Below are 22,463 nucleotides of genomic sequence, written 5' to 3'. Positions count from 1 at the left end.
GCTGCTGAAGACAAACACGTCACGTGCCTTCCTCACCACACACTGTCTACCTGTGTTCCATCTTCAGGCATGTGTGGACTTGGAACTCCAGGTCTCTCTGTTGAGCAACAATTCTCGGGGCTCTGCTGTTCACTGTGTATGCCGTACCCTGGTTTAACTTTCTGAAATGCGTCACTAAACCCAGGTCCTTTATGTTCCCTAATGCTCTCTATTTAATTCCAATTACATCTGTAGAAGAAGAAGTGATAATTTAAAAAGCAACACTTCAAATTTGTGTCAAGGCAGGCGTAACAATATCCAGCACAGCTGATACAGCACAAACACTGTCCGAGACTGACACTGTGTCACACTGATCTGGCCCCAGGTATCCCTGCACAGCAGATTCAGGGTTTATCAGAGTTCACTCTGCAGTCAGCGCGTTAACAAACAAGGCGGATTACCTTTTAGTTGTTGCTGCAGACGGGTAGTACCTGGTACAGGACACTCCGTCCCAGGCACAGTAAGGGTCTCTGGCGAGGCAGCAGTCCATGCACGCAGAACCATACATGTCACACTGGTGAATCCTCACCTGAGCAACAGCTGACTTTGATGCAACATACAAGCTTTCCTGAATTAAAATGATAAATGAACGGTGATCAAGCTTGGTGAAGATATCATTTCTTTAAATATCTAAAGCTCAGAAGGTCAGTGCAGACTGTAGCTCCAGTTGTCTGCAATTATGCAGAATATTGATTAGAAAACAATTCTGTGCGTTTGGGAGAAATCCAGTAATCTCACAGCATTGTAAACCATGAGGAGGGTTCACCGGGACAGCTAGCTCCAATCTGCTGAGCAAGACATTAATTTGGCCTGGTTGGCCGTGGAATTCTTGGCTCAAACCTACGCTCTGGTTGTTAGACCCCAGCTCTGCACTCTGCGGAGTGGACGCTTTGCTGAGAAATCCCCCTCTGAGCAGCAGGGTGACTTTAGTGGACAAGTTCCAGCTGAGTGACGATGCGCGGCCAACTGAGAGTGCTTTGTGGGAAGACACCTGCGGTGAGAATTGCCACAGAATGCATCTTTTATCAAACGAGCAATTTCTTGTTGCCTAGTCTGACTGCTTTACATTCTTTGATTCTCCAACAGCTGCATAATCTTACCCGTTTAACAGAGATCTCCATGCTGATAATCGGAGTTGGCACCTGGAATTGAACAGATATTCTGGTTACTAGATGCCCTGCTTCCCCTCCAATGCAGGATGTCCAACAGAGAAAGTACAATCAGCATATTCTCACCTTAAATACATGCAGCTCCTCCAACACCACTTCCTCCATCATTTCAGCTTCCTTCTTGTAAATTACAATAACCTTCAACACCACCCCTGCATCTGTGGACGAGGAAAAAGCTTCAAATAAATTCAATTAAATATAAAAAAATTCTTATAAAAAGTATCCAGCAAGCGGGGGCTGACTCCCTGCATCTTCTACAAGGGTCAAGTGCAGAGAGGCAATCAGGAAAAAGCAAAAAACAGCATAATTTCAATTAATGACTGGTTTCAATTGTTCAATTCCAACCACAGTGAAGTTAATTGACAATATCAATATGCAATTTAGAGATATTGCCTCCATTGGGTATGACAAAAAGACTTTTGATTAATATGGGGGGAACTGGGAAATGTGATGCTACAGGTTTTTGTAGATCCAGGCGACTTCTTCCAGTTTGTCTATGAAACAGCTTATTCTTCCTTTCTCCTGTCTTTCTTTTCCTTTCAAGGTGGCTGGGGTCCTGTTGGAGTCCGTGATCTACAACTACAGCTCAAACTACGGTTCTCTGCAAGCGGTGGGTTTTTAGCAGCGGCTGTGCAGTCTGGCATTTTGATATCTCCAGGTGCGTCCTGGAAGACATGCGCCTTTTGAGAGCTGCCCCATAGATGTCCTAATTCCTCGCCAAGTTCCAATCAAGGCTAGACCAATATCTTAAATCAAACACGTTCAGTAATGTCGTCAAAAATTGGTCTAGCCTTGTTTTGTTCCATTTGCTTTTTTGGGTTTAGTATTTAGTTCTTTTTTTTTTGTTTTTATTTGGGGTTTTTCTTTGTATTTTTTTTTCTTTTTATTTCTTTTTTTTCTATGATTAATTATATCATGAGTTTGGAAGTCTATTATACCCTATGTTATCTGAAATCTTTTCTGTATATGTTTACTAACAATAAGATTATTCCAATCTCTTTGTATCAACATTGTTATTTTGTTTATAACTTTGGAAAAATTTAATAAAAAGATTTAAAAAGAAAAGTTCCTCGGCAAGTTCACTGACTGAAGCATCATGGGAGACTGAAACATTGAGACAGCAGGCAGCATGCGCAGCTGTGTGAAGAAGGACCCCGTACCCGAGTGATCCCTCTCTCTCTCTCTCTTTCACGATGGAGGGTAAGAGCCTGTCAGTCTCTGAGTTGGGGGGCTGGGGAGAAGTGACGTGGATGATTATAAAATCAGAACTCGGAGCTGCTGGTTTCCGCTCTCGTTGCAGGAGCTACCTTTCCTTTCCTCATTGGGGAGGGCGGGAGGGAGAGAGAGAGTGAGAGAGACAGACAGACACTGTCTGACATATCGGAGTGCTGGGACATGGACTGTAATTTTGATGGACTCCAGATCGAGGTCTCTTTGGGGGCATTTGCTGTTGCTTGCACGGTTGGAGGGGGTGACACTCCTGCTGGTGCAAGTGGGGGGAGGGGGGGAAGGTCAAAGCTTCTGTTGCTGCTTGTGTGTGGGAGGGGGAGGGGGGCTTTGAGATTCTGATGTCTTTATCATTCATTCTTCGGGGTTTCTTGTTCCCAGGATGTCTCTGTGCAGAGTAAGAATTTCAGGTTGTATATTGTATACATTCTCTGATATTAAATTGAACCATTTGAAGCATTTAAAATTTTGATTCATGATTATTCTGACTGGTTTCAATTATACAATGCCAAACACAGTGAAGTAACATGTAAATTAATTGACAATATCAATCTGTGATTTGGAGATACTGCCTCCAGTGGGTATGGTAGAAAGACTTCTGAATTATAATTATTGAGGCTGAACGGGGAAAGGCTCTGAAGTGGACCACATAACTTCAACAGCACCGTCACCCAAGGTCCAGCTTACCTGTGCCAAGGAACAGGACATCGTATTGGTCGTCTTCAGCACTGACACGATCCACAACTACTTGCTTTAGATTGTGTCGTCCATCTGTTCTCAAGAGCATGGGTCTGTTGTGTACGGGGTGGACATGTTGGTACATCATGGGATGACTGCGTACAAACCGAAGGACGTTGTCTGGGTAATCCTTAGTCGTATGGTATTTACTCCCAGGTGGTACGGTTATCTGGCTGGCACACTGCAGAGAGCAATGCCACATGAGTCATTATGTGAGTTAATAGTTATTCATCAAATTTATACACTGACATAACATTCCAATTGTTTTCTTACAACAGTGCCCATGAAATCAACCAATCCAATCCTGTTTGCCATCAACTGTGCTCAGTTAGATGTGCAATTAATAGTTTGTCTTCACTAACTCAAGCTTTCATTCAAAAATAAACTGTTTCAAAATGGAAGCAACACACACAAAATGCTGGTGAACACAGCAGGCCAGGCAGCATCTATAGGAAGAGGTACAGTCGACGTTTCGGGCCGGGACCCTTTGTCAGGACTAACTGAAAGAAGAGATAGTAAGAGATTTGAAAGTGGGATGGAGAGGGGGAGATCTGAAATGATAGGAGAAGACAGGAGGGGGAGGGATGGAGCCAAGAGCCGGACAGTTGATTGGCAAAAGGGATACAAGGCTGGAGAAGGGAGAGGATCATGGGATGGGAGGTGTTCTCATACTGCATCATACAGCAGTGGGCTCACAGGCCAGGTCAGAGTGTATCACCACAGTAAATGTATAGTCTCCTTCAAAACTGGTTCATTAGTCTACAACTCCAATGAGTACTATGGCAGAAGAACGCTGTTTGGAATCTAGAGACGGAGAGATCGAGAAAGGGAAAGGAGGTGTCGGAAATGGACCAGGTAAATTTGAGGGCAGGGTGGAAATTTGGGGCAAGGTCGATAAAGTTGACGAGCTCCGCATGGGTGCAGGAAGTAGCGCCAATGCAGTTGTTGGTGTAGCGTAGCAAAAGTTGGGGAGTGAAACCAGTGTAGGATTAGAACATAGACTGTTCCACATAGCCGACAAAAAGACAGGTATAGCTGGGACCCATGCCAGTGCCCATGGCTACACCTTTTGTTTAAAGGAAGTGGGAGGAGCCATAGGAGAAATTATTGAGAATGAGAACAAGTTTGGCCAGGCGGAGGAGAGCGGTGGTGGAGTGGAACTCGTTGGGTCTGGTGTCCAGAAAGAAATGGAGAGATTTGAGGCCGTCCTGGTGAGGAATGGAGGTGTATAGGGACTGGACATCCATAGTGAAAATAAGATGGAACTGGAAGTCATTGAATAGATCCAGAGCATGTGACATGTCACTTATGTAGGTAGGAAGAGACTTAACCAGAGGGGATAAAACTGAGTCAAGGTATTCAGATATGAGTTCAGTGGGGCAGGAACAAACAGAAACAATGGGTCTACCTGGACAAGCAGATTTGTGGATCTTGGGTAGGAGGTAGAAATGGGAGGTGTCGGGTGCAGACACCATGAGATTGGTAGCAGTGGATGGGAGATCCCCAGAGTTAATAAGGTTGGTGATGGTGTGGGAGACAATGATCTGGTGCACCTTAGTGGGATCCTGTTTGAGGAGCAAGTAAGAGGAGGTGTCTGATAGTTGTTGCCTGGCCTCAGGAAGTTAGGGGTCAGTCCGCCAGACTACTACAGCACCCCCCTTATCTGCGGTTTTGATGGTGAGGTTAGGATTAGTACGAGAGAGTGGGGAGCAGTGCATTTGGAAGGAGTGAGGTTGGAATTGGAGAGAGGAGTAGTAAAGTTGAGACAGTTGATGTCTCGTCAGCAGGTAGCAAAGAAAAGATCCAGAGCAGGCAGAAGACCAGAGAGGGGTGTCCAGGAAGAGGCCACACTCAGGTTGGAGGAGCAACACCTTATATCCTGTCTGGGTAGCTCCAACCTGATGGCATGAACATCAATTGCTCAAACTTCCATTAATGACCCCCCAACCTTCACCATTCCCTATTCCATTTCCCTCTCTCACCTCATCTCCTTACCTGCCCATCACCTCCCTCTGGTTCTCCTCCTCCCTCCCTTTTTCCATGGTCTTCTATCCTCTTTTATCAGATTCCTCCTTCTCTAGCTCTTCATCTCTTTCACCAATCGACTTCCCAGCTCTTTACTTCACACCTACCCCCTCCTGGTTTCACCTATCAACTATTACCTTCTCTCCCTCCACCTTCTTACTCTGACTTCTCATCTTTTTTCCTTCAGTCCTGCTGAAGGGTCTTGGCCCGAAATGTCAACCGTTTATTCTTTTCCATAGATGCTGCCTGGCCTGCTGAGTTCCTCCAGCATTTTGTGTGTGTTGCTTGGATTTCTAACATCTGCAGATTCTCTCTTGTTTGTGCAAAGGGAGAAGGAGGGAAGGTGGGGAAATTAGTGGAAGTTAGAAAAATCCATGTTCATGCTACCAGATTGGAGGCTAGCCAGGTAGAATATCTAGGGTCACTCCCCCAACCTGAGTTTGGTCTCTGTAGAGGAGGCCATGGACTAATGTCAGAATGGGAAGAGGAAATGAATGGCCACTGGAAGATCCCGCCCTTTGTGACGGATGGGACAAAGGCGCTCAACTAAGTGGCTCTCCAATCTGCATCAGGTGCGGGTAGGTGGGACTAGACAGTAAAACAGGTCAGCAGGGACTAGACGGGCTGAAGGGACTGTTCCTGTGCTGTAGTGCTCTATCACTGTGACTCCAACAACTGCAGTTGTTCATGAATATGGCTCATCACCACCCTCTGAAGGCCAATCTGGGACTGACAGTGAACGTTGCTCTTGCCTGCATTGCCCCATCCCATGTATATGGTACATATTTGTAAGCATTGTCCTGTCAGCCTGTTAAGGTCAGTAATGCCAAACATAATTAGCTTAGTGAAACAGGGATCTGCTGAAAAAGTTATTTTCTATATTGTACCGTACCTCTCTTATTATTCCAGTGAGTTTCTGAGCTGTGTCTGAGATTATATATCAGAAAAATAAAATAACTAACCATTGGGTTGTACAGCACAGAAGTGTTCCCTCCTGCCCAGCTCGTCTACACTGACCATACTGTTTACCTACACTAATCCCACATGCCAGCATCAGGCCTGTATCCCTCAGCTTCTTTCCTAACCACATATCTGTCCAAATGCCTCTTAAACATTGCAGTGGTACCCACCTCCACCACTTCTTCTGATGACATGTTCTATATACCCACCACCCTCTCTGTCTGAAAAGACTGTCCCTCATTTTTCTCCCCTCTCACCTTAAACCTGGGCTCTCTAATTGTAGCTCGCCTGCACTGGGAAAAATGACTATCCTATGAACGACTTCTTTCCTATCAATTCCCCGCTGATCTTACAGACATTTGCAAGGTGTGCCCTGAGCTTCTTATACTCCAGTGAGAACAGCATCAGTCTATCTGAATCTTCCTTGTAATAACATCCTCCATTACAGGCAACTTCCTGGAGAATCTTTCATTTTTATTTTATTTACAGGAAGTTAACAACATGTTAACAGACCCTTCTGGTCCAACAAGCGTGCATCACCCAACTACACCCATGTGACCAAGTAACCTACTAACCTGTATGTCTTTGAAATGGAGGAGGAAACTGAGGCACCCGGAAGAAACGCACGTGGTCACAGGGAGAATGTATAAATGCCTTACCAAAAATGGCAGAAATGAACCCAGATCATGAGCACTCTAATAGTTTTACGCTGACACGCTACCTCGCAGTCCCATTTCTGCACTTTTCTGTACTTCTCTTTTGCACAACATCCTTCCTGTAGTGTGTGACCAGATCTATACTCAATGCTCCAAGTGTGGTCTCAACAAAGCTGAAATCGGACCTCCCATCTCTTATACTCATTGTAGGAAACCATTCTGAACAGCTTCTTCATTGCCCGTCCTGTCTGTGTCAACACTTTCAGGGAACTATGAACTTGTACGCCAAGTTTCTCTATAAATCAATGTCTTTGAGATCCCTACCATTTATTGTTTTGTTCTCCCAGTAGCTGATACCTAACTCACATTTGTCTGGATTAAATTCCCTCTGCAAGAGAAAATCTGCTGGTGCTGGAAATCCAGAGCAACACACACAAAATGCTGGAGGAACTCAGCAGGTTAGGCAGCACCTATGGAAAAGAGCAAACAGTCGACAGTTCGGGCCGAGGCCCTTCATCAGGACTGGGGAGAAAAGATGAGAAGTTAGAGTAAGAAGGTGGGGGCAGGGGAGGAAGAAGTACAAGGTAGTAGGAGATAGATGAAACCAGGAGAAGGGCATGGGTGCTGGGAAGTCAATTGATGAAGGAGAATAAAGGGCTGGAGAAGGGGGAATCTGATAGGAGAGGACAGAAGGTCATGGAAGAATGGGAAGGGGGAGGAGGAGCTCCAGAGGGAGGTGATGGGCAGGTGAGGAGATAAGGTGAGAGAGGGAAATGGGGATGGGGAATGGTGAGGGTGGGGTGGGGGGAGGGGGGGGAAGAGGTGGAAGCAATTACCGGAAGTTTAAGAAATCGATGTTCATACCATCAGGTTGAAGGCTGCCCAGGTTCCACCTGCACTGTTCTACCCAACTTCTAACTGATTTAAGTTCCACTCTATTCTTAAATAACCTTTGCTATCTACAATTCTGCCAACTTTTATGTTGTCTACAAACTTGCTAATCAGATCACTTGATTCCCAGCACTAATCCCTGTAATATGCTGCATGTTGCAGGCTTCTAGTCAGAAGAACAACCCTCCACCACACTGGGGTTTTTGCAAAGTAACAACAATTATTGCTAGAGGGACTAATTCGCCATTGTGATACTTACTAAATAGAATTTGCCTAAACTGTAAGGGATGACGGTATTGCTGAATGAGGTGGCTTGCAAATGTAATTCATCATGTATTGCAGGTGAAACACAAGAAATCATTGCCCCTTGTATCACAAAAGCAACGTCTCTGCTGTGAAGGTTTGACAGTGTGGTCCCTGAAGGAGTTGAGCACTGTTTTATCTCTAGCTCAGCATCTCTGTTGAGAAGGTTTGGCAGCGTGGTCCCTACAGGAACGGAGCCCTGGTTTATATTTAGCTCTGTGATAAATGATGAAGGTATTTTGTGTCTTAGGATTTTCTTCATGCATGTCCCTGGGCCATTGACAACCTGGATTCTGTACCCTGCTTTAGTGCATTTTGAATCCTAACATGTCCGCTCATTAGTATGGTTCCACAGTACAAATCCTGTCCTATAGGTGCAGCCAGAAACAGCCCCCACCTCCCGGCGTCAGTTCCATAATCTCAATACCATATTCCACCATTCTGATGTGTGGTCACAGCTCCAGCACTTTGTGTGTTGTACAATTCAATATAGCTTTCTTCAAATAATATTAGATTTGCAGAAAGGCCTGGTCTGTTCTTTGCTGAAAGGTTGTATTATTGGTTAATATTACTTTTTCAGTTCACTTACACTGTTTCATAGGGTGTCCAGAACCAGTTACTCCAGGATACTTACTTATGCATTCACGTGGGAAGACTGGTGACACAGTCTCACTTCCTCTCCCACCCACCTTCTCCCTCACCTGGTCCCACCTATCACCTGCCAGCTTGTACTCCTTCCCCTCCCCACAACTTCTTATTCTGGCATTCTCCCCCTTCCATTTCAGTCCTGATGTAGGGTCTCGGCCAGACTGTTTAATCTTCTCCATAGATGCTGCCTGACCAGCCGAGTTCCTCCAGCATTTTCCGCGAGAGGCTCTAGGCAAGGTTCAGGCCTACTGATGGCAGTGAGTGGCAGCTTCCGTGCACCACGCTCCGTTCCTGAGACCTACGGTCCGTTCACAGGAGAATGGACTTCCAGGCAAAGACTGACACCCAAATGCGACCACTTAGGGGATGCAATACTGCTGATGGAGATGGATTTCTGGACAGTAATATCCTGGTTCATTATGCTAGGGTGTTGGATAAATGTTATACAAACTGAATATGTAATTGAACACATTACAAATGGAGCAGCACTGCAGTGTAATGTTATTACAGCACCAGCAATCCGGGTTCATTTTCTACCGCTGTCTGGAAGGAGTTCTCCCCATGACCATATGGATTTCCTCCGGGTGCTCCAGTTTCCTCCCACGTTTCAAAGACGTATGGGTTAATTGGTGACAAGGGCAGTGTGGAAGGAAGGTCCTGTTACTGTGCTGTATCTCTATGTAAGTAAAATAAACGAAAATCTGCCGATGCTGGAAATTGGAAACCAGGTCACAAAATTCGAGAAGTGCTCAAGAGGTCAGGTAGTGTCTGTGCAGGGAGAAGCCGAGGTGTTGCTTCAGATCGAGAACCCTTCTTTAAAGCCAGGAAAGTGAGAAAGCTAGAGGGGCGATGTGAGCATAGGGAAAGCCTGTGATTTGCTGCGGATCAGGGGGTAACAGTTACTTTCGAAACTGGTAGGTCGGGACAGAAACAAATATGAGGCAGATAGAGAACAAAAAAATAGTCCTCTCTGTTGGTATTAAATTCCATATTAGGCATGGGGTAAACTGTGCCCAGAAAAATGTGGCATTGCTAGAGTTCACACTAAGCATGGCTGGAACAAGGTAGAAAGTTGAAGCACAGAGATTAGAATGTGGGCGGGAATTCCTCCAATTTATATATTGCATTCAATATAGTCTCCTGGAGGCACCAGCACAGAACAGGGACTGCTTTGTAGACATCTCTGTTCAGTCTGCATCGGTGACCCTGAACTTCCAGCCTCGTCTGTTGCTCCGATTCTGTCTGCATTAACTCTTGAAAAGTGGCCCCTCATCTCTTATCAGCAAATGATGCAGCCCCAAGGATTTAATATGGAATTTAACAATGTCAGATAGAAGCTCCCACTGCTCTGTCTCCATGGATATGTCTGCATTTCTCTGCTTTAATTTGATTCTTCTCTTTCCCCTTTTGCCTCTGCCAGATTTTTAACTGTTACACTATTTTCTATGTTTCTATATGTTTCTATGATGTCTTTGGACTAGATTCTAACACAGGCACCCCTTCAGTCTGAACATCTCCCTCCACTTTTCCTCCCTCAGTACATCCCTTTGTCTGTGCCTTCCCCACATCCCCTCCATCTGTGGCCTCCCTTTCTACACCTGTCTTCCCACCAGCCCTCTCTCCTACCCCCTTCCACTTCCCCTCCATTTGCCCACCTCTCCTCAGTCTGTTCACCTCCCCTCCATTTCCTCCTCCCCACCTCCCCTCTGTCTGAACCCTCCCCATCTACCCCTCTCTCCTCTGTCTCACACAGCCCTCCACTTCCCCTCCATCTGCACCCTCCCCATCTACACCTGTCTGTGCCCTCCCCACATTACCTCTCTGTCTATTCCCTCCCCGGTGCTGTCTCACAAAGAAAGGTATTTGACCCGGAATACTGATTGTTCTGCTTGCTGCTGAGGATCCTGGCAATTGAATTAGTAACCAGTTCCAATTTCTGCCTGTCGAGGTGGTGCTCTCAAGTGTTGTTCTGATCATATTTCCAACAGTTTTTTTTAAACAGTGAAAACACAATTAAATGTTTATCTTGAGTTTTTCTCTGATCTTGGCAATTTACTTGCAAACGGTTCGTCAGCACACGAGTGCTGTCAGTGCGCTGTTGATCGTGGTGTGTCCTCCGAATTGTTGGTCTTTACGTACTTTTCAACCAGCTGGCTGGATGTCATTTCGGAAACTCAGTTGTGATGCCGGGAGGAAGCTGTGTCTCTGATTGTCTGTGTGGTGAACTTTGTGCGGTGTGGTCTGGAACTTTGCCCGCACCGGCTCATAAATAGGATCGAGGTCTACGAGTGTGTTTACAGAATTGCTCACCAAAAACTGCACTTCTAGGAACTCTCTTGCACGCTGTGCGTTCATTTGTACCATGACTTTCACTGATGCCCAGTCGAGTTTGTGCCCCTCTCTACCTCCATGGGTAAAGACTCGGAAGAGTTGGTCGTGCCATGTTACAGCCAACTGATGTTCATAGATCCTTGTGGATAATTTTCTCCCAGTTTGGCTGATGTAATATTTGCTGCAGTAACCACATTGGTCTTGTCTTAGAGCTTGGTTTGTTCTTTTTGTCTGCAAAGTACTCTCCTCAACGTTGCTGTTGGCTTCAACGTGACTGAATTTCTGTGTTCTTGGAGCAGCAGGGCTGTCAGGCAAATGCCACTCCATTCTTGCAGAAAGGAGGAAGGCACCAGTTAGCCTGACCTCAGTGGTTGGGAAGATGTTAGATCAATTGTTAAGAATGAGGTGATGGAGTACTTGGTGACATAGGACAAGATAGTACAAAGTCAGCATGGTTTCCTTCAGAGAAAATCCTGCCTGACAAACCTGTTGGAATTCTTTGAAGAGATACAAGTAGGATAGATAAAGGGGATGTAGTGGATGTTGTATATTTAGATTTTCAGAAGGCTTTTGACAAGGTGCCACACGTGAGACTGCTTACCAAGTTAGGAGCCCATAGTATTACAGGAAAGTTACTAACATGGTTAGAGCATTGGCTGATTGGTAAGAGAAAGTGAATGGGAATAAAAGGATCCTTTCCTGGTTGGCTGCCGCTGAGTAGTGGTGTTCCACATGGGTCAGTGTTTGGACTGCTTTTTATGCTGTATATAAATGATTTAGATGATGGAATAGATGGTTTTGTTGCCAAGTTTGCAGTTGATATGAAGATTGGTGCAGGGGCAGGTAGTGTTAAGGAAACCGGTAGTCTGCAGAAGGACTTAGATAGATTAGGTGAACAGGCAAGAGAGTGGCAAATAAAATACAATGTTGGAAAATGCATGGTCAAGCACTTTGATAGTAGAAAGAAATGTGCAGTCTATTTTCTAAATGGGGAGAAAATCCAAAAATCTGAAATGCAAAGGACTTGGAAGTCCTTGTGCAGAACAACCTCAAGGTTAACTTGCAGGTTGAGTCAGTGGTGAGGAAGGCAAATGCAGTGTTAGCATTCATTTCAAGAGGTTTAAAATACAAGAGCAGGGATGTGATGTTGAGGCTTTATAAGGCAGTAGTAAGGCCTCACCTTGAGTATCGTGAACAGTGAACAGTCTTGGAGCTCCTCATTTAAGAAAGGATGTACTGGCATTGGAGAGGATTCACAGGAGGTTCACAAGGATGATTCTGGGAATGAAAGGAATTTCATACAAGGAACGTTTGATGGCTCTGGTTCTGGATGGCGCTGGAATTTAGAAGGATGGGGGGGAGGATCTCATTAAGACCTTTCAAAAGACCTAGACAGAGTAGATGTGGAAAGGATGATTCCCAGGATAGAAGGATGTCCATTTAAAACAGAGATCCGGAGAATTTTCTTTAGCCAGAGGGTGGTGAATTTGTGGAATTTGTTGCCATATGCAGCTGTGGAGGTCAGGTCATTGAGTATATTTAAGGCAGAGCTTGATAGGTTCTTGGTTTTACACGGCATCAAAGGTTACGGGGAGAAGGCCAGGGAGTGGGGCTGAGAAGGAGTAAAAAAGGATCAGCCATGATTGAATGGTGGAGCAGACTCGATGCGCCAAATCCCTAATTCTGCTCTTATATCTTATGGTCATTTCTGAGACATTTCAAATGTATGGAAGAACAACCCATTTGATCGAGATTGAGATCAATCATCAATGGGAATTCCTCTCCACATCACAATTGAGTTTCCGAAAAGACATCCAATCAGCTGATTGAAAAGTATATAAAGGCCAAGCATTCAGAGGACACACCACAATCAACAGCGTCCTGATGATATCTCCTCACATGGCGATGATACGTTTGCAAGTAAGTTGCCGTGATCGGAGAGCAACTCAACCCAAGCATCAACCACCCGAGCTACACATCTTCCAAATTATTTCCAGCAATTAAATGTGTTGTGAATGGACTTACACTGCCTGGCCTTGGGTAAGGCACCTTGCCCTCATAGGGTCCCCAGTGATACTCCGGCTCTGCTTTGTGAGCGTAGGGTCCATTAAACGCTTCACGGATCGCGGACATGTGGTACACACAAACCGCGTAACCCTGGAATACGTTGCTGTAACAAACAGATTGACCAACAGAGAATGAGATGTACAACAATTCATCATTCTGTTGCCATTTACACACAAAAACTTGAAATTGTAAAGCACAGGTATATGGATCCCAGATCAACCTCTGAAGACCCAATGACAGACAACCCTTTAGGAAAGCACCATACTTGACTCGAGTGATCGCACTGCTACTAAACACAAGACCTCTGAAAGCACGTTACAGCCATTTCAGTGCTCAATGGGCTAGGGAAGGCAATTTATAAACATGCTCCAACAATTGGAGGCCATTCAAAATTCAAATATTCAAAGTAAATTATTATCAAAGTACATAAATGTCACCATATACAACCCTGAGATTCATTTTCTTGTGGGTGTACTCAAATCCAATGAAAATAATAGCATCAGCGAAAGACTGTACCATCAAGGCAGACAACCACTGTGCAAAAGACAACAAACTGTGCAAATACAAAAAGAAAGAAAAGAAATAATACCAATAAATAAATAAATAAGCAATAAATATTGAGAACATGAGATGAAAAGTCCTTGAAAGTGAGTCTATAGGTTGTGGGAAGAGTTCAGGGATGGGGCAAGTGAAGTTGAGTGAAATTATCCCTTTGGTTCAGGAGCCTGATGGTTTAGGTGTAATAACTGTTCCTGAGCCTGGTAGTGTGAGTCCTGAGGCTCCCGTACCTCCTTCCTGATGGCAGCAGTAAGAAGAGAGCATGACCTGGGTGGTGGGGTACCTGATAATGGATCCTACTTTCCTGTGACAATGTAGATGTACCCAGTAGTGGGGAGGGCTTTACCCATGATGAACTGGGCCGTATCCACTACTTTTTGTGGCACTGGTGTTTCCATACTAGGCTGTGATGCAGCCAGTCACTATATTCTCCACCACACATCTGTAGAAGTTTGTTAAAGTTTTAGATGTCATGTTGAATCTTCACAAACTCCTAAAGAAGTAGAGGTACAGCATCACTCTATCTGTTCTGCTTGATATTTAACTTGACTGTAACCTGAATACATATTTGCTTCATAAATGAATCTAATTACTATTTCTCCCGTAACGTACAGAGACAGTATGTGGTTGGTATCAGAGGTGAGAGTGGAATTAAAGTACTTGTGCACTACCCAAAGTTTCATCATATCCACTGTCAACTCCCAGCCTATCAACAATTCCTTTCCTCCCACATGTGCTGCTCGACATACTGAGTTTCTCCACCAGATTCCGGCATATGCATCTCCTTTGTCTCTACAAATGGACACAGAAGAGACTCTACCACTCATCTTCTCAGTATTATTTGTTTACTTATTGTTTTATTTTGCAGTCTGCCTTCTTTTGCACATTGGACGCCATTTCAGGAGCTGGGTTAATGACTGATCTCCATTCCAGGCCAACTGGTTGCTGCAGCTGCCTTGCTTTCCAGAGCCTCCCACCTCGCTTTTTGTAGGAACACCACTCCATTTTTAGCTTCTCAGGCTCCGCGCTATGTGTTGATTATTCACACCTCTCACTGCTGCTTCTCAAACTCTTTCCTAAGATGGTGCTGGTGAATCATGGCATGGTGTTGTGGGCTGCTTACAAAACTTAAGACCATAAGATACAGGAGCAGAAGTAGGCTATTCGGCCCATCGAGTCCGCTCCGCTATTCAATCATGGGCTGATCCAATTCCTTCAGTCATCCCCACTCGCCTGCCTTCTCCCCATACCCTTTGATTCCCTGGCTAATCAATAACCTATCTATCTCTGTCTTAAATACACAAAATGACTTGGCCTCCACAGCTGCTTGTGGCAACAAATTCCACAATTTACCACCCTCTGACTAAAGTAATTTCTCCGCATCTCTGTTCTAAATGGACATCCTTCAATCCTAAAGTCGTGCTCTCTTGTCCTGGACTCCCCTACCATGGAAAGTATCTTTACCATATCTAATCTGTTCAGGCCTCTTAACATTCAGAATGTTTCAATGAGATCCCCCCTCATTACAGCCCAAGAGCTGCCAGACATTCCTCATACGGTAAGCCTTTCATTCCTGGAGTCATTTTCTTGAATCTTCTCTGAACCCTCCCCAATGTCAATATATTCTTTCTAAAATAAGGAGTCCAAAATTGCACACAATACTCCAAGTGTGGTTTCACGAGTGCCTTATAGAGCCTCAACATCACATCCCTGCTCTTATATTCTATACCTCTAGAAATGAATGCCAACATTGCATTTGTCTTCTTCACCACCTACTCAACCTAGAGGTTAACCTTTCGGATATCCTGCACAAGGACTCCCAAGTCCCTTTGCATCCCTGCATTTTGAATTCTCTTCCCATCTAAATTATTTATGGAGCAACTGTAACGAAAACCAATTTCCCCCGGGATTAATAAAGTATTACTATGACTATGTTAATGCTTCCGCAATCTCTCTAGCTACTTCCTTCAGAAACTGAGTGTGCATTCTATCTAAATCTAAATACACTACTTCAGAATTACTCTCACTACAATCTCAGCCTGTAATTTCCCTTTAAGCAATGTAATTTTGAACCGTTTTAATGACTGGCAATTTCATGATCTGTTAAGGACTCAGTGGACTTAACTCTCAAGTATGTACTGTAGGTACAGCACTATTAAGCAGATGAAGGTACATTGCTGCGGTAGAGAGGGAGGAGGGGAGAACTCCAAGCCAGATTAATCAAGGGGCATGAAACTTCCTCTACCCAGTTTCTTGTTAGCAAATGTACAATCACCGAGGACCTAAGAACAAGATTGCTGTATTGGAGAGAAATGAGAGATTGTTGCATTCACTGTTTCAAAGAGACATGGCTCATTCTGGTTACACTGGTAAGACCCGAGGGATTTTCGATACACTGGATGGACCATAGTGCTGATTCAGAGAAAGCAAAAAGAGGAGGTATGTGTTTCATGATAAAATTTTCGTAGTGCTTGGACACAGTGATCTTGTTGTACTCTTGTTCCCCTGACCTGGAACATCTGATGGTTAAGTGGTGACCATTCTACTTAACGAGAGAATTTTCCTCTGTGATCCTGACCACAGTTTACATACAGTCAAAGGCAGATGTTAAGCAACAAATTGACGCATTGAATGCCACAATTACCAAGCAAGAAACAGCCTAACCCCACACCTTTCAAATCAGTGTCAGGAACTTCAATCAGGTTTCCTTGAAGAAAACTCTGCCCAATTATCATCAACATATCACCTGCAGCACCTGGGATCCCAACACACCAAAGCAGTGTTACTGCAATTAGGAATGTCTACTGTTCCATGCCTAGACTGCATTTCGGGAAATCTGATCACTTAGTGGCCCTCCTCCTACCTGCAAACAGGCAGAGGCTAAAGTACAAGGGTCCAGAGACAAGGACAACAAAGGCGTGGGAGTGGTTATGGGTTTGCTTCGAGTCAGTAGGCTGGGCTGTGTTCAAGGACTTGTCAGATTCTGGCATTTAAATCTGAGGCATAAAATTTGTTACTTCATGATCATTTTATTTAGAGTTGATAGAACAAAGGGAAGTTAAAACAAACTAGGACAGAAGCCTACTACTTGGAGAAGGGATGCTAAAGAAAGAAAGATAGTGCCTGGCACAATGCCGCTATTTTTATACCACAGAGAAAAGAAAAATTCCATAGATAAGAAGAATCCAACTTGAAAATACTTCATACTTCCGTAAAATCAGCCAATGAGAAAATACTCATTTAGAGCAAAGAAGCTAAGAAGCTTCCAGAATTATACTCTGTATAGCGACTTGAGGCATATTAAACTGTTATGTATATAAAGGCTACTTAAAACACAAGCAGATACTTGATTGCAAAACCGTAAAGAAAACAACAATTAAAATTAAACAATCAGATCCAACAACCTCAATTGTGGATCTGAACAAATACACCATGGCTTTTATGGATGTTATAAAAACAGTTGTGGACAAGTGTGTCCCCACAAAATCATTCAGTCTAAGCCAGAAACCCTGGATGAACTGTGAGATCCGCAATCTGCTGAGGGCAAGGTCAGTGACATTAAGGTCTAGCTACCAACTTAAATACAAAAGATCTTGATACAATTTCCAGAAAGCCATTTTGCAGGCAAGGTGGCAATTCAGGACTAAACTTGAATCAATGGAGGATATGAAGGATGCTCGACAGCTGTGGTAGGGCTTGAATGCTATCACCTCCCACAAAATGAAGGGGGGACGTCGAGGGGAGGGAACGTCGACTCAGACCATGAGAGGCCTGCGTCGGCCATTTTCATGCAAGGAGCAGATTGGAAGTCTGTGAGGGGCACCACTCCTCGCACAGACTAGAGCAATGTATGATTAAGTGCCTTGCTCAAGGGCACAAACACGCTGCCACAGCTGAGGCTCGAACTAGCGACCTTCAGATCACTGGATGAACGCCTTAACCACTTGGCCACGTGCCCAACACAAAATGAAACCAAGCAACATAGATGATAACAAAGCTTTGCTCTCTGATGAGCTCAATGCCTTTTACACTCACTTTGACCATCAAAACATGGAGGCATCTTCCTGAACTCCCACAGCTCCCGATAACCCTGTGATTTCAGTCTCTGAGGCCGATGTGAAACCATGGAGAGCATAGAGCCCAGATGGGCTACATGACCGAGTACTAAAGACTTGTGCTGATCAGCTGGCTGGAGTGTTCACTGATATCTTTAACTTCTCGCTTAGAGAGTCTCAGGTACCCAACTGCTTCAAGCAGGCTTCAATTATGCCGGTGGCTGAGAAGAATATGGTAACCTGCCTCAATAACCATCATCCAGTAGCACTTACATCCAATGTGATGACGTGCTATGAGAGGTTAGTGATAACACACAGCAGCTCCTGCCTGAGAAGTGACATGGATCCACTCCAATTTGCCTACAGTCACAACAGATCAACAGTGGGTGCTATTTCTTTGGCTCTTCACTCAATCCTGGAATATCCGGACGATGAAGATGCATACAACAATGAAGATGCATACAACAATGAAGATGCATACATCAAGATGCTCTTCATTGACTATCATCCTCTCAAAACTAATCAATAAGCTTCAAGTCCTTAGCCTCAGTACCTCCTTGTGCAACTGGATCCTCGATTCCCTCACTTGCAGACCCCAGTCAGTTTGGATTGGCAACATCTCCTCCATAACCTCCCTCAGCACAAGTGCACCACAAAGCACATTTGCTCAGTCTCCTGCTCTACTCACTTTATACTTATGACAGTGAGGCTAAGCAGAGTTCCACCGCCATATTTAAGTTTGCCAATGACACTGCTGTTGTTGGCCGAGTCGAAGGTAGTGATGATTCATCACACGGGAGGCAAATTTGCAAATGGGGGTGTAGTGGACAGTGAGGAAGACTATCAAAGCTTGCACAGGGATCTAGACCAGCTGGAAAACAGGCAGAAAAAATGGCATATGGTATTTAATGCAAGATGTTGCACTTTGGAAGGACAAAGCAAGATAGAGTTTACACGGTGAGTGGTAGGGCACTGAGAAGTGTGGCAGAACAGGGGGATCTGGGAGGGGTCTTTGTCTGAAACATCAACTGTTTACTTCCCTCTATAGATGCTGTCTGGCTTGCTTAGTTGCTCTAGCATTTTGTGTGTGTTGCTCTGTTAATATACCATGTGGCATAGGTTAATTAACAGAAGAAAGATTCAGAAAAGGCCCTTATTTTTGTTTGGCAATCTGCTGTTGAGTACAATATTTGCAATGATTTTTATATCTGTTAATTAGACAGAAAAAAAACATGTCTTTAACCTGTACAGAGCAGCATGAAGTCCCATTAGAAACACAACAGAGAATGAGTAGGCTCGTTCCCTGAGCTGAATCAACATTATACTGAGGAGAATTTCATGGTCACACAGATTGCAGAGGAGATGTGGGGAGAAGAGGGGAGAGGGTTACAGTGGGAGGGATTGGGGGGAGACCCACTGTGGTTGGGGGTTAGCTCATCGAGACCATTGAAGGTCACTCAATGCAGACCCGAAAGGGAGATGGCAGGGCAGATGAAGACCTGAATGGTCGAAAGCAGGATGGCAACAAATGGACTTGATATGGAGGACACCTGGAGGAAGAGGGACAACGGGTTGGATGTGGAGCTGAAAGGATGTCAGGCTAGCGGACCATGTGGGATGAACAGAAGGACAGAAGGAAGGGCCAACAAGATGAGGGGAAGCGGCACGGGGAGCACAGGTAGATCAAGTAGTTGGATGACCTCCGGATCCACGTAGGGGCAGCGGCAGAGGGAAGCACAGAGAGAGCAGGGACTCTGAGAGGATCTGGCAGACTGGGTGCAGACTCGGCAGGGTGGGGCTCTGGCAGGCTTGACGGGAAGAATGCAATGGCGGTGCCCATGCAGTTCTGGAAGGGATGAGATGCGGACCTGAAGAAGAGCAGACCAGCACATGTGAAGGTGGAGCAGAAGCAGGTGTGAAAGGACAATGGCCTAGCAGACTGTGCAAGGTGAATAGAGGGGCAGAGTTAAGGGAAACAGACCTAGGAAAGCGCCACAGGACCTGGCCTGAGGGAGAGCGAGTGATTGGGAATTGCCGTACAGTATGAGGAGCGAGAGAGGACTGATAGGTTGAAAAATGGGGGTTGAGTGGGGGAAAGGGTTTTACCTGATCAGAAGTTTGGGTTGGGGCTGTACGCAGTCCTGAGAGAGTGTAACCTGTGGGATGGTTTAGGGAGGTAAAATAGCCTCTGGGTGGTATGGAAGATCCGGATTAGTGATCGTTTACAGAGATCCTTACTGAGGTTGGCTCCAGTGCTGGTCCCCATTATGCATCCATGAAGCTGGTCCCGAATGTACTGTGAAGGGTCAGACTAGAACAGAAATTGCCATAAGCACTCAACAGGTTAGGAAGATCTGGGAGAAGGAAATCAGGTCACCGTTTCTAGTCAACTGGTCTTCGTTAGAACTGTGAGAATGTTTGGACATTCCAGCAGGTGGGAGGGACAGATATAAGGAAAAGACGGAAAGGAAGATGTTGGATGGAGACCTTACACAACACGAATGCTGGAAAATCCCAATGGATCAGGTAGCACTTATGGAAATGAAGAAGATGGGTCGGTGTTAGGGATGGGTGTCCGTGCATTCCAACTGGCCGAGTCTGACACTGTAAATGCTACATTGCAGGACACTTGTACATTAGACCAGGGATTCAGAACATTTCTGGTAGATTGCTTGCTATGTCTGATCATCTATCTCAATGTCATATCCCCTATATTTTCTCCTCCAATTATCTGATGCTTCTCCTGCCAGAAATTGTCTGTCACCTTCTTAAATGCATTGTATTTTACTTTGTATTTTTTACTGAAATGATGCATAAAAACACAGAAATGTACAACTGCAAGAAACTGTACAGAGTTCTGGACAAAGGGCAGTCCATCATAGAAACCAGTGTCCCTTCTATGGACTCTGTATACACTTCCTGATGCCTCAGTAAAGCAGCCAGTAATCAAGAACCCCACCCACCCTAGACATTCTCTTTTCTCCTTTCTTTCATTGGGCAGAAGATACAAAAATTTAAGAACGTGCCACCAGGCTTAAGGACAGCTTCTATCCCAGCGTTATCGGAGACTTGAACAGACCTTTAGTACACTGAAGTTGAACCTTTGATCTCCCAACCTACCTCATTGTGACCCTTTATTTGTTTGCCTGCACTGCACTTACACTGTTAATGTTTTCCTTTTGTAGAAAAGAATCTGTCCGGATGGGCTGCTAACAAACTTTTTCATTGTATTTCAGTACAAGTGACAATAACCCAGTTATCCATTACCAATTAATCTGATCTGGTATCCCAACGCCAAAGGTATCAAGCTGAGGTGGTTCTTTACCTGGTGGTTCTGAACAAGATATAGACATCAGGGTTTCTGCGATCTCTAGTCTGCAACAGAAACACATCCTCTGTAACACAGAAACACGGGGAATTATTGATTATGCAGAAGATGGTGTCTCACTGTGCAAATATCAGAACATTGAAGTGATACTTTAGAGGTGTTCCTGCTCTGGCAGGTCACTTTGTCCAAAGACTGGATGATGTATTCCCTGCATCTGAGAGAAACAACTGCACACTTAATAACACAGCTAACTATAATTAACACGCATATTTGTGAAGCATCCTCTAAATTTTCAGGTGTCATGGTAGTGAGCAGTTAGTGCAGTGTGATGAGAATACACATAAATTAAGATGTTTGCTGGCCTGGGCTAGCACCAGTGGCATCAGCAGTTGGTCTGCCACCTGTCCTCAGGGGAGGGAGAGATAAGGAACACAATGAGGCAGCATTTGGAGACGTTAATGAAGGGGCCATCAGTCTGGGTATTGTCAAGATCGGCTCCCTCTTTGAACCCTGAACTATTTGAAGTGTGATGGACAGGCGATACCCCAGCAGGGGGATAAAAAGGGACAGGTTCGCTAAGGCAGGACACACACGACACCCGAGGTAACGAGACCCTGGAAGCGGTGCGCCTCTCACAAGTCGGTGGGAAGCTCTTGGACGGCTGATCGCGGGATCAGCCTTAGACGCTCAGGGTGGAAAGGCACGATCAGCGGGAACCTGGTGTGTGTCCACCCTTGCCTGGGTGCCAGGTTCAGCGCAGAGAAACGGTCGTATCTGGAAACGGAGGGTTCACGGTCGGTGACCTCAGATGACATCACAAAGGACTCGCCCGAAAGCTGACTGCGAAGGTCTGTGTGGAAGCTGTGTTGAATATTCATTCGTTTTGCTCTCTCTCTCCTTCCCCCACACTGTCCATCGCCACGGCAGCGATTGCTGCGAACTGAACTGAATTGGACTGAACTTTGCGTCACTTTGAAATTGGTCATTTACCCCTAGACAATGATAGAGCTTGATTGATCCTGTTATCTTAATTCTGTGCACATGCGTGTTTATCATTGCTGAATTGTTGCATTTATTATCCTTTTGATTACTGTGTTGCTAGTTTCTTTAATAAAACTTTCTTAGTTCTAGTAATCCAGACTCCAACTGAGTGATCCATTTCTGCTGGTTTGGCAACCCAGTTACGGGGTACGTAACAGCAGCGATTTACAGCACAAGCTGTAAGATCAGAGTTCAATTCCCGTCACTGTGTGCAGGGAATTTTTTACATTCTCCTTGTGACCGCATGGGTTTCCTCTGGGTGCTCCAGTTTCCTCCCACATTCCAAAGACGTACGGGTTAGGGTTACTAAGTTGTGTGCATGTTATGTTGGTGCCAGAAGCATGGCAAAACTTGCGGGATAATCCCAGCACAGATAGGATAGTGAACTTGTCAGCGATTGCTAAGAGAGAGGGGAGTTTAATTACGC

The 22,463-nt window shown here is 45.0% G+C and overlaps 1 protein-coding gene across 1 annotated transcript in view; it reads right to left on the bottom strand.

Annotated features, from left to right (window-relative positions):
- The window catches only part of LOC134359201 (semaphorin-3E-like), a 190,011-nt gene that overhangs the window by 9,779 nt on the left and 157,769 nt on the right, over positions 1-22,463 (bottom strand). Inside the window, exons 9-14 of the mRNA XM_063072158.1 lie at positions 20,993-21,062; positions 13,013-13,157; positions 3,123-3,354; positions 1,275-1,366; positions 1,140-1,181; positions 441-607 (exon numbers count right to left, since the gene is read on the bottom strand). Coding sequence (XP_062928228.1) covers positions 441-607; positions 1,140-1,181; positions 1,275-1,366; positions 3,123-3,354; positions 13,013-13,157; positions 20,993-21,062 — 748 coding nt within the window. The remainder of the gene's footprint in view (positions 1-440; positions 608-1,139; positions 1,182-1,274; positions 1,367-3,122; positions 3,355-13,012; positions 13,158-20,992; positions 21,063-22,463) is intronic.

Source organism: Mobula hypostoma, chromosome 20, assembly GCF_963921235.1.
Source record: "Mobula hypostoma chromosome 20, sMobHyp1.1, whole genome shotgun sequence".
NCBI classification, from domain to species: domain Eukaryota; kingdom Metazoa; phylum Chordata; class Chondrichthyes; order Myliobatiformes; family Myliobatidae; genus Mobula; species Mobula hypostoma.
This window is presented reverse-complemented; position numbering and strand designations above follow the sequence as displayed.